This window comes from Cyprinus carpio, chromosome B22, assembly GCF_018340385.1.
Source record: "Cyprinus carpio isolate SPL01 chromosome B22, ASM1834038v1, whole genome shotgun sequence".
Classification (NCBI taxonomy): Eukaryota; Metazoa; Chordata; class Actinopteri; order Cypriniformes; family Cyprinidae; genus Cyprinus; species Cyprinus carpio.
The window spans coordinates 28677217-28692584 of NC_056618.1; the positions used below are offsets into that span (position 1 = coordinate 28677217).

General features: G+C 35.5%; 1 protein-coding gene across 1 annotated transcript in view; it reads right to left on the reverse strand.

Annotated features, from left to right (window-relative positions):
- LOC109095006 (CD276 antigen homolog) overlaps nt 1-8261 on the reverse strand; it is a 467477-nt gene extending 459216 nt beyond the window's left edge. The window contains exon 1 of the mRNA XM_042749641.1: nt 7995-8261. Coding sequence (XP_042605575.1) covers nt 7995-8023 — 29 coding nt within the window. The 5' untranslated portion in view covers nt 8024-8261. The remainder of the gene's footprint in view (nt 1-7994) is intronic.
- Nucleotides 8262-15368: the final 7107 nt, after the last annotated feature.

Consider the following 15368-nt stretch of genomic DNA (forward strand, 5'->3'; position numbering starts at 1 on the left):
AATTAAAATGGCCAGTATGTGTCAGGAAGTCACTGTTAATAAGTGAGTCATTGCGATTGAACCGAATCATTTAAACGGTTGATTCATTCAGGAACGAAACACTGTCATGTTGCTCAGAGACGCAAAACTGTGCTTTGGTGGCTGTGTTTGGAATTATTTTTTGTTGTAGAAATAGAGCAAAAACAGGCAATATGGTGTCTAAAATACAATACAAGTCTCTTAATTAACTTGTTTATTGAACTGTTATAATAAAAAAAAAATAATTATAATAATAATAATATATATATATATATATATATATATATATATATATATATATTTATATGTTTTTATAAAATGTATTATTTTTGTTTTTTTAATAATAATAATAATTTCTTTGTGTGATTTTGATTTACTATATGAAATGATATAAATATGTACATTTTCTGCCCCTATATCTTCAATTTTGTGATCATTCTAAACAGGGACGTGCACAGGAATTTTGAGGGCAGTTGCTCTGATCTAAAAAAAAAGGGCACTCCCCCCCCCAAAAAAAAATAAAATAACTCACGGGTTATATGAAGGACTGAGAATAACAGGGTCTTTATTAAAATATATATACACAAAGTAAAACACTGAAATACAGCACTCAATCACCTTAACTACTACTAATAATAACATAGAAAAACATGACTTTTTAGTGTTAGTTTTAGTCTTTTTTTTGTAATTTGGGTTATTTGTCAGGGGCAAGATTCAAAAAAGGTCAGAAAAAGTATTGTGTAATAATAACTCAACAAAAACATCATACAATTTTAGAAAATATTCATTCAAAAATAAAATCAGTACATAAAATGTACATATGGGCACACATATGTAAACAGTCTCAACACTCCGCAGTAGGCCTAAGTGCAAAATGTGTAAGTGACGTGTGCCAGTAAAAAACCTAAAGAGCCAACAGACGCAAAAGAAGACATACATGAACCGCATGTGTTCAACCCATTTTTGAGCCACAACAAGACATTTCTGTCAGATTGTGAGGGAGCTTAATCTGAGAAAAGAACATGACAAATAACAAATAAAAAGAAAACTTTAAATACAGCATAATTTTTTTAGTGTGTGTGTGTGCCGTGGGTGTGTGCATGAGTGAGTGTGCATGGGTGAGAAAGAGAGAGAGGGCTTTACTTTAGTCAAGCAATAATTTTCTATACAGAATTCACACCCTATACAAATTCCACAGCTGTATACTATACTAAATTTACCCTATACAATAGCCTACTCATCTGGAATGAAGGAGCAAACATTCAGTGTAAGAGTAAAAAAAATGACATAACATTATTTAATATTTATACTACGGGGCCGTTGAATGCTTGAATCTGATTGGCTGACGAACGTTCTGAGGCGTGACATTATTTTCTGGGAAAAGCGTGGCGAACGTAGTTCCAGGCAGCGCTCTTGACCGCATTACAGTTCCATATCACTTCGCATAGTGAAACTGTAATAACGGAAAGTACAGGACTAACAAACACAACAACATGACAGACGATTTTCCAAAAGTACATGACATTTCTCACTAGCGAGGTAATAACCGCGCTGTTTAGAGACGCTGCTGCGGCCTAATTCACACAAGCTCTCTCTCTCTCTCTCTCTCTCTCTCTCTCTCTCTCTCTCTCTCTCTCTCTCTGTGTGTGTGTGTGTGTGGTGTGTGTGTGTGTGTCTCTCTCTCTCTCTCGCTCTCTTTCTAATAACTTCATTAATAACTGCATTATAATACTATCAACGGCTCAAGCCTCCATTACCAGCTTTAAAATGACATTGTGAAACCAGCAAAAGAAGCGTTGGATGAGATGCGGGAAGAAATAGTCCTACCCACAATAGCGATTAAGTACAAAAACCGAACGAATCCCTTTAAATATATCATCTGATCGATGTCTTGAGGTGTGGTAACCGTGGTATAAGCGGAATAATTGACTCCGCTTCGAGTCGTGACCGAATCACCACCTCAGGTGTGCATTATTTTTCTAATAATTCAACGGCCCGTCGTCAATTATTCCTTACTTGAATCACAGCTTAAATAGTGTTTTGACATCGACAGCCCAAGTGCATTTTACCTCAAACTTGCGTCTAGTTAACTTTCTAAAGTAGCAATCGCTTCTCGGGTCGACATTAACACACTGACAAAATTATATTCAGAATTAAAAATATTTTTATACCACTTTTTAATGTGTGATTGTGTAATGGTTTTCACGAGATACCAAACTTTCGCGAACTTGCTTCCAACACTCGTTCTCATGGAGACGCGGTGTGCACGGAGGGGAGGGCTGTGAGCGCGCGAGTAACGTTATGTGAGAGAGACGCGTGAGTGAGAGACGCAGGGAAATGAAATGCAGCTGAACGTTCGCTCTACTATGAAAGACATTGACAAAGACGAAAAAACTAAGGACATTTAATCTATAATTTTATTTTATTTTAGTTAGTTTTGCAAAACACACATTACAGTTTTGGTTAGTTATCGTTTTTTTTGTAATGCCTCGTTTTTATTTTTATTTCAGTTAACACAATTTTTTTTCCCAACTAGTTTTCGTTTTTTCGTTCGTTTTCGTTAACGATTATAACCTTACTATTACTTTTCCGACAACGTTGAGTCGTCTCACCCGACAACCGCGACAATCTCCTTCTAGGGCCGCTCATGCAGGCTCAGCTCAGGTGCCGGTCGCGTGCAGCGCTGCAGCCACGTAAAGAGAGTTTGCCCTTCCCCTACCGACTTTCACTTTCGGACGGGTGCCCGAATATGGAAGTGAATGAGGCTTTGCGATTTTTTTTAATTTTTTTATTTTTTTTATCTAGGCCTACGTGAAATTCTGCATCCATTGTACGATTTTTTTTTTTTTTTTTTTTTTCCACCTCGGAAGGGCAATGTGAGTCGAGAAGGGCATATGGGCAGTTGCCCGGGCAACCTGAGCAACCCCCCTGTGCACGTCCCTGATGTTGCCCGGGCAACCTGAGCAACCCCCCTGTGCACGTCCCTGGCACTATATAAATGCGCGCACACATCATTAAAACAACAATTTTGATATTATCGCAGTCGCAGACGATATATATCGCACACTCCGCACCACTGTCTTTTTGGCTAATTTGTGCAAAACCTCTTGCTAAAATATCAAAGCTTAATTTTAACCACCAATGCAACGATGCAGTTATTTAGCTTACCTCTACATGCTTGCGAAGGGTTGATGTCTTGTCGTGATTTTATAAGCTGCTAGTTTGGTCTCCCTAGGCAAGCACAGTTTACACTGCATAATAAAGCATAAATATGGCCAGGGGTTCATTTCATTTCCTTAGAGTTCAATTTCAGAATATGACGGGGTTTTGTTTTCAGCGGTGTCTGCACCACTAACGCCTGTTTTGTCCGTCTGCTTCTTTCTTGTGATTTTAGCACCAGTTTGCCCTTCTGCACATTATTTACTGCAGTAGCTAGTTTACAGGGAGGGATTTTTTTTTTTTTTTTTTTACTCAGTAATTAATATGTTTTAAAATGTAGCGAAGTACAATACTTCAAACTGAATATACTTAAGTAAAATTACAGATTTTAAAAATTACTTTAAAAAGTAGAAGTACTCAAAAAAGCTACTCAGTTACAGTAACGCGAGTAAATGTAATTCGTTACTTTCCACCTCTGTATATCAACAATTATCATATAACTAATATGCAGTGTTTTCAACCACATAATGTTTATTTTAGGTTTCATATATTTAAATATACATTATCACTAGTAAAAAAAAAACATTGGTAGTTTGTAAAATACACACTGATGTCTATGGAAGCAGTAAAAACTATCTATATATTCAAATGTAATTTGCCTATGTGTTTTATTCATATATCAGACACACATAGCAGAACAATAAAGTATTACTCTATTCTCACAGTTCAACAGCCACTTACTTTCATGTATTTCGGGGAGAAACTGGGGAATTCAAGTGCTGTACCAGAGACAGTTTGGCTGTACGTTAAATCCGGCTGACAGGACTCTGAACTGCAGCGCTCATCTCGTCAGATCAAGATATTTTATAAAGGTTTTAAAACGAAGAATCGGAATATCAAATAGTTGACATGGTAAGCGTGTCAATGTTTGTGAATATTTTTTAATAAAAAATGAAAAACGTAATAAAACGAATAGCGATAGCCTACATCTGGTTAGTTATTGTGGCCGCGGTGTGTGTCACGTGACAACCATGACGCGTCGCCTTGGAAACAAGGGTTAGTTTAAAAATATTTGTAACTTATGCGTGAAAGGGTTGATTTTTAAAAATATATTTTCTAAGTAAACAACAATAGCCCAAGTTTAGTAAACATTTTTACAAATAATTCAACACAAATAATTCTGCATCTATTTTTAGGTGTGCCAGCTGCCCCTGTGGGTGGCACCGGCACACCCTGGCACACCCGTGGCTACGCCACTGCTTCGAAGTGTGCACACTCAACTTTGGGACACAGCTCGTGTGTGTGTGGTGCAGATGCAGCACGGACTCTTTGTGCTTTCACACAGGACGCATTTGCAGTCCGCTACTGATCCGCGGCCTGTTTAGTCCACAAACACAACATTTGTTCATCATTCTATATTTCAAACCATGTTTAAAAAAAAAAAATTGTGACTCTTATCACAGAACAGTCACAGTCTTTCATAATCATACACATTAGTTTAAACTTAATAAATATAAATAAACATATTTTTATTGTTTTTGACTTCTAGGTTTGTATAAGCTGCTCAAGCAAGCGGCAAAAACATTTAAACACAACAATTAGCCTACTTTTCTTGTTGGGATATATCGCAAATATTTAAAATTAAAGCACCACTGACAGAAACAGTCGACTCTCGTGCCATTTGCATTTAAATCTTTATTACAAGCAATCGCACGGTTCTTAATGAACTTTGTTTTTCTGCTTCCATAAAAGTGCATAGGCCTATATCATGTTGCCTCGTTTATCTAAAGGTGCTCTTTTTCTTGTTTCAAAACCTAGCCAAAACCCATGTGTTGCATGTGAAAAACAGTAGGCTTTTACATTTATTGTGAAATTGTGAAAACCGCATTTCCGTGTCAATCCATGTTAATTTTTACCGCGAACAATGCGCTGTCATTTTAATTCAGCGCATGCAGCACAGCAAAACTAGACTCGGTACGTAAAAGATCGCTGCACTGCTCCTGGAACGCACTGATGGACCGCAACCGCGTGAACGCAGGAATCCGTTAACATGGGTGCGTAAAAAAAAAAATGCAACGCACTGCAGACGGAGTATGTGTGAAACAGGCGTAAGGTTGTTTGCAACTTGTGCAATGCGGAATTAGTTTACTGTAGGAGTTCTTTCAGTCTCAAGTACCACCTAAACCCAAAGCATCCCTTAGTTAAAGCGGAAGATGCCGGGCCAAGCAATGTAGCGCAGGGGAAGAGTCGTCATCAAACTACTATGTTTGAGTGCAGCACAGCTCTATCAGTACTGACAAGTACATCTTATTGAACATAATTTGAATGCCTTCGACAGAATTCAAATGAGCTATTTTAATCTAGATTAATCTAGATTAACTCCAAGATTACAGTGAGATTAATCTAGATTAAAAATATTTAATCTATGCCCACCACTAATATATATATATATATATATATATATATATATATATATATATATATATATATATATATATATATATGTGTGTGTGTGTGTGTGGTGTATATAACCTGTATGTATGTGTATATATAAGAGTACCCAAAAACTGAACTCAAGTAAAAATAATAGTCTGAATAGTTACTTGAGTATTGGATAAAAAAAACTACTCGAGTAGTTAGTTACTAGTTACTTTGGATCATATACTGAATATCTATAGTCTATTTTTATTTGGATATATAGATACAATTTATGTAATGTATGTGTGTATAATATATATATATATTAAATATATATATTATACACATTATAAAATGTTATAATTTTATTTTTTCATCAGCCTTTACTCCAGTCTTCAGTGTCACATAATCCTTCAGAAATCTTTACTATATGTTGTTTTAGTTTTAGTTTTGTTTTTTTCAAAGAATCATAAACAAATTTACTATCAGTGATGTTCGTTAAAAACTGTTTCCAGCGCTGGTAATAAATCAATATATTAGAATGATTTCATCATATGACTCTGAAAAACTGGAGTAACAGCTGATGAAAATTCTGATTTGCATCACTGAAATATATTATATTTTATATATTATATTAAGTATATATTAATTATGTATTATATAAATAACCTCTGACACAGAGAAGAGTGAAAACTCCTCACATGACGGCTAAGTTACTGAACATCTGAACATAATGAACCAAATGCACATTGACAGATCTTCTTCCATCTGTTCTGCAAAATGTAAACAAATATATATTTCTGCAATCGTAAATACTGTGGAAATATAAATATTAATTGTGTCTAGATGAAGGCATTCCTCCTGGAACAGAGCTAACGCGAGTTTGGAGGGTATTCATTTCATACTCTTGGTATTATTTTTTTGTTTTGGTATTTATACATTGTGTTTTAATTTTATAAGTTACACATACAACAAACTGGTAATGTCATGTGGATGTTTTATGGGGTAGCAACGGAGTGTAGCAAGTGCGTTTGTGTGTTCTCGTCATTTCAGTGATTCCCAGTGATAAAAGACCCCATTCTTGTAAGTACAACTGCATAAGATTTGTGTCTTTTGTTGGAAATCAGCACATAAGTGAATATATGTTAATGGAAACAACACGAAACATCAGTATAATAGCTCCACCCACGGCACGCCTCCAGGAGCTCGGCTTTTTCTCGGCTTTTTGTGTCCCTACATTAAGTCCTTGAATTTGAGGGTATTGGACCTGGGAACCTCCTTGAAAGGTCCTTGAATTTGAAGTTAACCAAAGTGTGGGGACCCTGTTACATGTTCATGAGGGGGTGTCTTCACAAAACATTACTTTGAATGGACCATACCAAACTGCTAAATACAAAATAATAAGTGTAGCTATTCGCCTGCACATAAACCTCTTGATTGTTGAATAATGATAAATAAACAATGTATTAATTATGCTTAAAAGGTTCCCCTCTTCATTCTAGTTTAAATGACCTGTTTGAAAACAAAACAGTACATGCAGAACAAAAAATAGGAGCATACTAACCAAGCCCTCATTGACACGTATTTGTACAAATATTCCACTCAGAATTAACCAAACGTACCTGATCTTCATGGTTCTCCAGTAATGTTAATGTTTTGTTTAAATATAATGATATAGATATGTATGAAATTAAGATTAAATAGTTATTTTTCAAACGACAGGGGATCATACACACGCTTCCGCATCCGTATTCAATGTGTCCTACGGATGACGTCAGACGGAAGCGACGTAAACCGTAAGCACGTAAAAGTTTAGAAATGCGCAGCAGATATTTGTTAATTTAGTACATTCAAGACAGCTGAGACAGAAGTTGACTTTCACAAGCGTTTCACTTTACTCTTGATCTTCTACTCAGTCTTCACCTTTAGTTATACTGAACAAGTCTCTGCCATCCGTCACTTTGTCTCCAAACATCCGACTGTCGTGTCTGGACTTTCCGTTCATCAAAAAGCTTATTTTTTATTTTAAATTAATGCACATTATAACACTATATTTTATGTTACATTACTTTGGAATTCAATTTCAGGAAAAATAAATAAATAAATAAATAGTTAACACTGTTGTGTGGGAGTTTCTAATACAACAGCTGAGGAAATGTGCAAATTTCAGATGTTTCTCTCTTCTGACTAAAATAATCAGTCTCTGGTTCCATTTTTACAGATGGATCTTTTCAGCTGGTAGCTCAAGGCATCCTTACATGTTTTCATATTGGTGAAATAAAAAAGTAATAATATATATATATATATATATATATATATATATATATATATATATATATATATATATATATATATATATATATATATATATATATTCGTAAATTGAATCAGTTACTTACATAAGTTTGTGAGTTGAGCTTCCTTTCATAAAACATTGTATTCTGGATCCTCAAGTGAATCATTTCTCTGAATGGTGTTTTATATGTTCCCGCTGTCATAGATTTCATGTCTTGACTTCAGTTGTCACTGTAAAGGCAGCACAAGATCGCAGACCTCCCAGTAACATCCTTATTCACGAGTTTCTGAGAAACCAAAAGAGATAACTGAAAACAAGTGAATACAGTCTGGATTTTCCATTAAATGCCTTTCAAATTTTGCTTGATATTAACAACAGATGCAGTCAAAAAAAAAAAAAAAAAAAACGGGTTTCATACCTAAAGCTACCTACATTTTTTTTTTCTTCTATGAACTCTGCATCATAGTTTCTCTCTCTCGTCTTCATCCTGACAGACTGAAGAAGTGCTGTGAAGAGACTGTGATATTCTCTGTCTAATGGGAGGAGAGACTGGTAAGTTGTCAGATGGGCGGGTGAGAGAGATCATGTGTTTAGTGAGAAACAAATGACAGCAGATTCTTTTGAGTTTGAGTATATCTGAGCTCCCTTCGAGAATTAACAAAATATAAGTAATAGTATTACACACACAGACAAAATTTATATCTGTATACATTCTGGCTCTTTACAATTTTATTTTTGTATGTATTTTTGGTGTTTTGATTGTGAATTTTTGTGTCTTCTGTGTCGCCGACGTTCTGGTTTTTTTTGTGCGAATAATATGTTGTAATGAGGTGAATTTGGGGCTAGAGGAGTATGAACAAAGTCGGAGTTTCTTCGCGTCTGGAGAGTGTCAGCGCCGTTCGTTTTCAGAAAGATGGGTAGAGTGGGGGAAAACGCCCCCCCCCCCTTAAGGAAAATGTGAATTACAGTGAAACAAAACATAAATGTGACTAGAATTGCCATCCCGGTTTTGAGTGACTATGGCAGGAATTATTCTACAAATATTAAAATTGCTCAGCCTTCATAATTAATTAGTATTTTGACTGCAAATATTTTTTTTTGTACAAAGGGGGCGTTTTTGCCCCTGCGGTGGGGTAAAAACGCCCCCCAAGGTGGGGGTAAAAATGCCCCCTTTCTTACCAACCAGTTTGCTTCATAGATCAACAGCAAAATGAACAGTCTAGTTTTTAATCTCTAAAAGTAAAAGGCAAGTAATGTATAAACATGTATAGGCCTATATATATATATATATTAATATTTATTTGAGAAATGTCCAACATATCCAAATTTTTAACATTTAAATTTATACATATAACTAAGTCATGCAAACAAATATGTTGTAATTAATTAATAAATAAATAAATAAATAAAATACATAGATAAACATTAATTCATTAGCCATTCACAGCCATTTTAACAATTATATTTATACATATAACTAAGCCATGCAAACAAATAAGTAATAAATAAATAAATAAATAAATAAATAAATAAACATTAATTCATTAGCCATTCACTGTTCATCCATGCACATTTCACAGATGAATTCCCCTCGAATCTCATTTTGTAGAGCTTGCTCTGTATAAGCACCACGGTTACTTTTTCTTTTATATGTCCGCATCTATATGGAGAGAAAAAATATATATATGAGGTTGAGATTTCTACACTAGGCCTTTATGGGGTTGATAATTGATGTATTTGTTCACCACTATCACCAAGACAAACAGAAAAACCCTAAATAAATATTAAACTTATAAATTTGTATATTTATGTAGTTAAATACATTCAATAAATGCATTAAAAGCCACTATGTTTTATCATTGGGTCACCTAACCACCTTCCATCAGTGAGCTAACTGTGCTATCAAGCTAGCCTTATGCTCACTTGAGGTAATTTTTTTTTCTTTTGTTCAAATATTTTGATTTTACCACCTAGTTATACTGCATTAAGTGTAAAAAAAGGATTTGATATGACAGAAATATGTTATTATAGTAATTATGATAGAGAGAAACTATGCCCTCTGGGGGGGCGTTTTAACCCCACAACCTATGACTTTTTCAAAAAATGTTTAATTTTTTAAATATAATTATATTCCTTATAAATAACATATCCTCTCAAACTACAGACTTCACTATTTATCTATCATACATCACTGTGATATCCTGCAGAACAATATTCTCTTAAACCACTTGTTTACTAATATCTGAAAATTACAGCGTTTACAATGTAATCCTCTTCTCTTCAAATACGGCGCTGGTGTCAGCTTCTCCAAGATTTGTTTATCCCCGTTGTCAAACCTTTTGAGTGTTTACAGTGTAATTGTATTTTGTTTAAATATGGTGGTTATTTTGGGAAAAACAGGTGAGGGGGCATTTTCCCCCACTCTACCCTTAGTGCATAGCAACAGTGAAAATGTATTTTTATAATGTCATGACATGACTTTGGTTTTATAAGAATGCAGAACTTCCAATTATACATATGTTTTTTTTTTTTTACTCATTGTTTTCATATCTTTGCTCAGTTCAACAAGATCAGCCTCACAGACACATTCTCTCTCTCAATTTTATTTTGACAAACTGTCAGACAGACAAACAGAAAAAAAAATTAAACTGTAATATTCTCAATCTGATGAGAGGAGAGACTCAGGATGATAGTTATCAGACCAGAAGAGTGAATGGGTGAGCAGGCTGGGATGATGTGAACACACTGTCATGTCATTGGTTTTGTTTGTCGTCAATGTAAGAATGAAAAGAATATAGAGATTCCAGTTACATCCTCATTTGTGCAGGAATTAGGAGAACAATCTTCTTCTTAAAGAGATAGAAAACAAAAGATCACAGACATAAACCTTGTCATGAATTTGCCTTTCTAACAGGGCTGGACTGGGACAAAAAAACTTCTTAAAGATTGGTTCAGGCGGCCCACCATCACTTCCAATTTGTAAGGTGCTGGTCAAATTAGAATATCATCAAAAAGTTTATTTCACTAATTCCATTCAAAAAGTGAAACTTGTATATTATATTCATTCATTACACACAGACTGATATATTTCAAATGTTTATTTCTTTTAATTTTGATAATTATAACTAACAACTAAGGAAAAGCCCAAATTCAGTATCTCAGAAAATTAGAATATTACTTAAGTCCAATACAAAGGATTTTTATAAATCTTGGCCAACTGAAAAGTGTGAACATTAAAAGTATGAGCATGTACAGCACTCAATACTTAGTTGGGGCTCCTTTTGCCTGAATTACTGCAGCAATGCGGCGTGGCATGGAGTCAATCAGTCTGTGACACTGCTCAGGTGTTATGATGAGAGCCCAGGTTGCTCTGATAGTGGCCTTCAGCTCTTCTGCATTCTTGGGTCTGGCATATTGCATCTTCCTCTTCACAATTACCCCATAGATTTGTCCTGTTGGAAAAATGAAATCTGCATCTCCATAAAGTTGGTCAGCAGCAGGAAGCATGAAGTGCTCTAAAACTTCCTAGTATATGGCTGCGTTGACTTTGGACCTAAGAAAACACAGTAGACCAACACCAGCAGATGACATGGCATCTTGGACCATCACTGACTGTGGAAACTTTATTCTGGACCTCAAACAACGTGGATTGTGTGCCTCTCCTCTCTTCCTCCAGACTCTGGGACCCTGATTTCCAAAGGAAATGCAAAATTGTCTTTCATCAGAGAACATAACTTTGGACTACTCAGCAGAAGTCCAGTCCTTTTTGAAGCGAGACGCTTCTGACGCTGTCTGTTGTTCAAGAGTGGCTTGACACAAGGAATGTGACAGCTGAAATCTATGTCTTGCATACGTCTGTGTGTTGTTGTTGTTTGGGTTGTTGTTGCAGCTGCAGTCCACTCTTTGTGAATCTCCCCCACATTTTTGAATGGGTTTTGTTTCACAATCCTCTCCTGGGTGCGGTTATTCCTATTGCTTGTAGACTTTTTTTTCTACCACATCTTTTCCTTCCCTTCGCTTCTCTATTAATGTGCTTGGACACAGAGCTCTGTAAACAGCAGGCCTCTTTTGCAATGACCTTTTGTGTCTTGTTGCTTGGACACAGAGTGTCAGTGGTCGTCTTTTGGACAATTGTCAATTCAGCAGTCTTCCCCATGATTATGTAGCCTACAGAACTAGACTGAGAGACCATTTAAATGCCTTTGCAGGGGTTTTGAGTTTATTAGCTGATTAGAGTGTGGCACCAGGTGTCTTCAATATTGAACCTTTTCACAATATTCTAATTTTCTGAGATACTGTATTTGGGATTTTCCCTTGGTTGTTAGTTATAATCATCAAAATTAAAAGAAATAAACATTTGAAATATATCAGTCTTTGTGTAATTAATGAATATAATATACAAGTTTCACTTTTTGAATGGAATTAGTGAAATAAATCAACTTTTTGATGATATTCTAATTATATGACCAGCACCTGTATATACCAGCCAAAAGTTTTTGAACAGTAAGACTTTCAAGGTGTTTTTTTTTTTTTTTTTTAGAATTCTCTTCACCAAGCCTGCATTTATTTGATCCAAAATACAGAAAAAGCAGTGATATTGTGAAATATTTTTACTATTTAAAATAACTGTTTTCTATTTGAATATATTTTAAAATGTAATTTACTACTGCGATTTCAAAGCTGAATTTTTAGCACCATTACTCCAGTCACATGATCCTTCAGAAATCATTCAAATATTCTGATTTTCTGCTCAAAAAACATTTTTTTTTTTGTTTATTTTTTATTATTATTATTAGAATTTTTTAAGGTTTCTTTGATGAAAAGAAAGTTCAGAAGAACAGCATTTATCTGAAATATAATTTTTTTGTAACATTATAAATTCCTTTATCATCACTTTTGATCAATTTAAAGCGTCCTTGCTAAATAAAAGCATTAATTTCTATCATTTACCAAAGGAAAAAAAAGTATATTGTTACAAAAGCTTTTTATTTTAAATAAATGCTGATCTTTGGATCTTTCTGTTGGATCTTGCTTACTGTTCAAAATATTTTGACTGGTAGTGTATGTATGTAGTATATGTATCACACTCATATAATATTTTGTTTTGGATAATAATAAAACGTCAGGTCAGACAATATTGTGTCTTTTTTTATTAAAATCTAGCTTTATTCACACTGGCCCATGGAAACCTCTATGAACACACTTGATTTGACTTGCACACATTAGGATAGGTTAGATGGCTGCCTCCGTTGCGAGTCCCTATCAAGCACTTTACCGATTCAACTACTCTCTTCTCCTCCTCCTGCCTGGCTCTTTGGTCAGCATCAATCACAGCAGAGCAAGCATGTTCTTGATAAAGCAGCTGTGAAAACATGGGAAAAGCCAACGAAGAAAAAGTTGGGGTGAAGCGATTTTTATATAGGCAGAGCAAAATACTTCATCACTCTGTCTATAGCGCATTGTGATTGGATGTTTACACTGTCAATACAGGAGACAAACCAATGGGCCACTGGCTGTTAACCGTCCCTGTGTGATCGTCCTCAAAAAAAAAAAAAAAAACCTTTCTGTCGGCAACCTAAATGCGTCGGCCCACCGAGAAAATGCCCGGCATGCCCAATTACTAATCCAGCCCTGGTAACAGGGTATGGACCTTCTTTTTGTCTACCTGGATGACATTTTGGTTGCAAGCACATCCAAGGAAGAACATTTGTCGCATCTCCGTTCACTTTTCCACCGCCTTAGCTCTCACGGTCTTATCATTAATCCTGCCAAATGTCAATTCGGCCTTTCGTCTATTGATTTTCTGAGACACAGAATTATGAGTGATGGCGCATTCCCATTGCCTTCATGGGTGGCTGCGGTTAAAGTTTTTTAATTGCTGCCTACGATTAAAGCTCTCCAAGAATTCCTGGGAATGGTTCATTTCTATCAACAGGTTTATTCCCAAAGCAGCTGAGCTTATGTGTTCCCTCTATAAGGCGCTTAAAAGCGGTACCCCTTGTCCGATGACATGATTGGAGCTTTTGACAGCACTAAACAGGCTCTAGCAGAGGCTGCCATGTTGGCGCATTCACTTCCGGACAGTCCAATCACAATTACTGCAGATGCATCTGATTTAGTGGTTGGGGCTGTCCTGGAACAGTTGGTGCATGTGTAGCCGGCTCAGCTCTCATGGCTCAACTACCCCTCTGCGTTGTGATGTGCAATAAACATTGGAGTCAGTCTGCTGGTTCAGTTGTCTTTTATGTTAAATGCTCTGCATCAGTAGAAAACATGCAGTTAATTATTCATGGTACAACCTTGCCTGCTCCTGCTAAACATTCACACAAAGAAGATAAATCATCAGTCGTGCTTTACAGGCTAACTTTCACAAGTCAACTTTCACACAGACAATGTCACACTGCATTCTCTCGGTTAAAACTACACTTTTGCAGGTTAAAACTACTTTAAATTCAGTTCTAAGGAAAGGTAACACATTCATGCAACTCATTTGCACATCATAACAAAACACTGATCAATTAATTGGTGATTGATTCCCTTTGAACACGTTTCTAAACAGGATTGAACAAAATGTGTACCTCGCTCTTCTCCCGCGGACTGAAGCAAGAGTGGCAAATATATATATATATATATATATATATATATATATATATATATATATATATATATATATATATTAATTACCAATAGAAAAACCCAAGGATTTTGACTGAATTAACAAAAAACACAATTTATAATCAACACCTGCTACATTCACCCCTTGAATTCACAAAAATCCCAAAGACTTAATTGTTTTCGCTTACATACTAGTCCAGATTTTCAAAAATATCTCTTTACCTATCTCAGCTTAAAAATGCTACCTTCTAGCAAAGGTTGAGAGAAATTCAAGGGTGAACAGGCCTTAAAAACCTCCCAGAATAAAATGATGCCTTTTACACCATACCAGGTTCCAATCACAGAGTCAATTGTATCACATCTATGAATCTTGTCAAATGAATTGATTTACAATCATGGGAATAAAATTATATCAGAAGAGTATATCAGAGAATGTGAACTTGAACAATGAAATAAATCTCTAAAACAAGGTTAGTAATGACTGGGACTTTGTACCCAATATGTTTGTAATTGATTGAATGTTTAACTGTCTCTGTCCCATAGATTTAATAAGACGATTGACCTTTTTGACCTTTTTAACAGTTCTTGTGACTCTTTCTTGAGTATTTTCTACACCCTGAGTGGCTCGGTCTCTAGTCTCTTGATCAGGCTGTTCGGTTTTAGACATGTCTCTTGTCTCTATAATGGGAGTGGTTCTGTCACTATTGAGATTGAAACAGTCCTTCTGACCATGTGTCTGTTATATGACACTCATCCTCAGAGGACTTCTAAGAGCAATCATCACCTTGGCTCTGCTGTTCTCACTCAGTATAGAACTGCACAGATCCAGTTTCACTTTGAAAGCTTTGACCTACGGAATGTT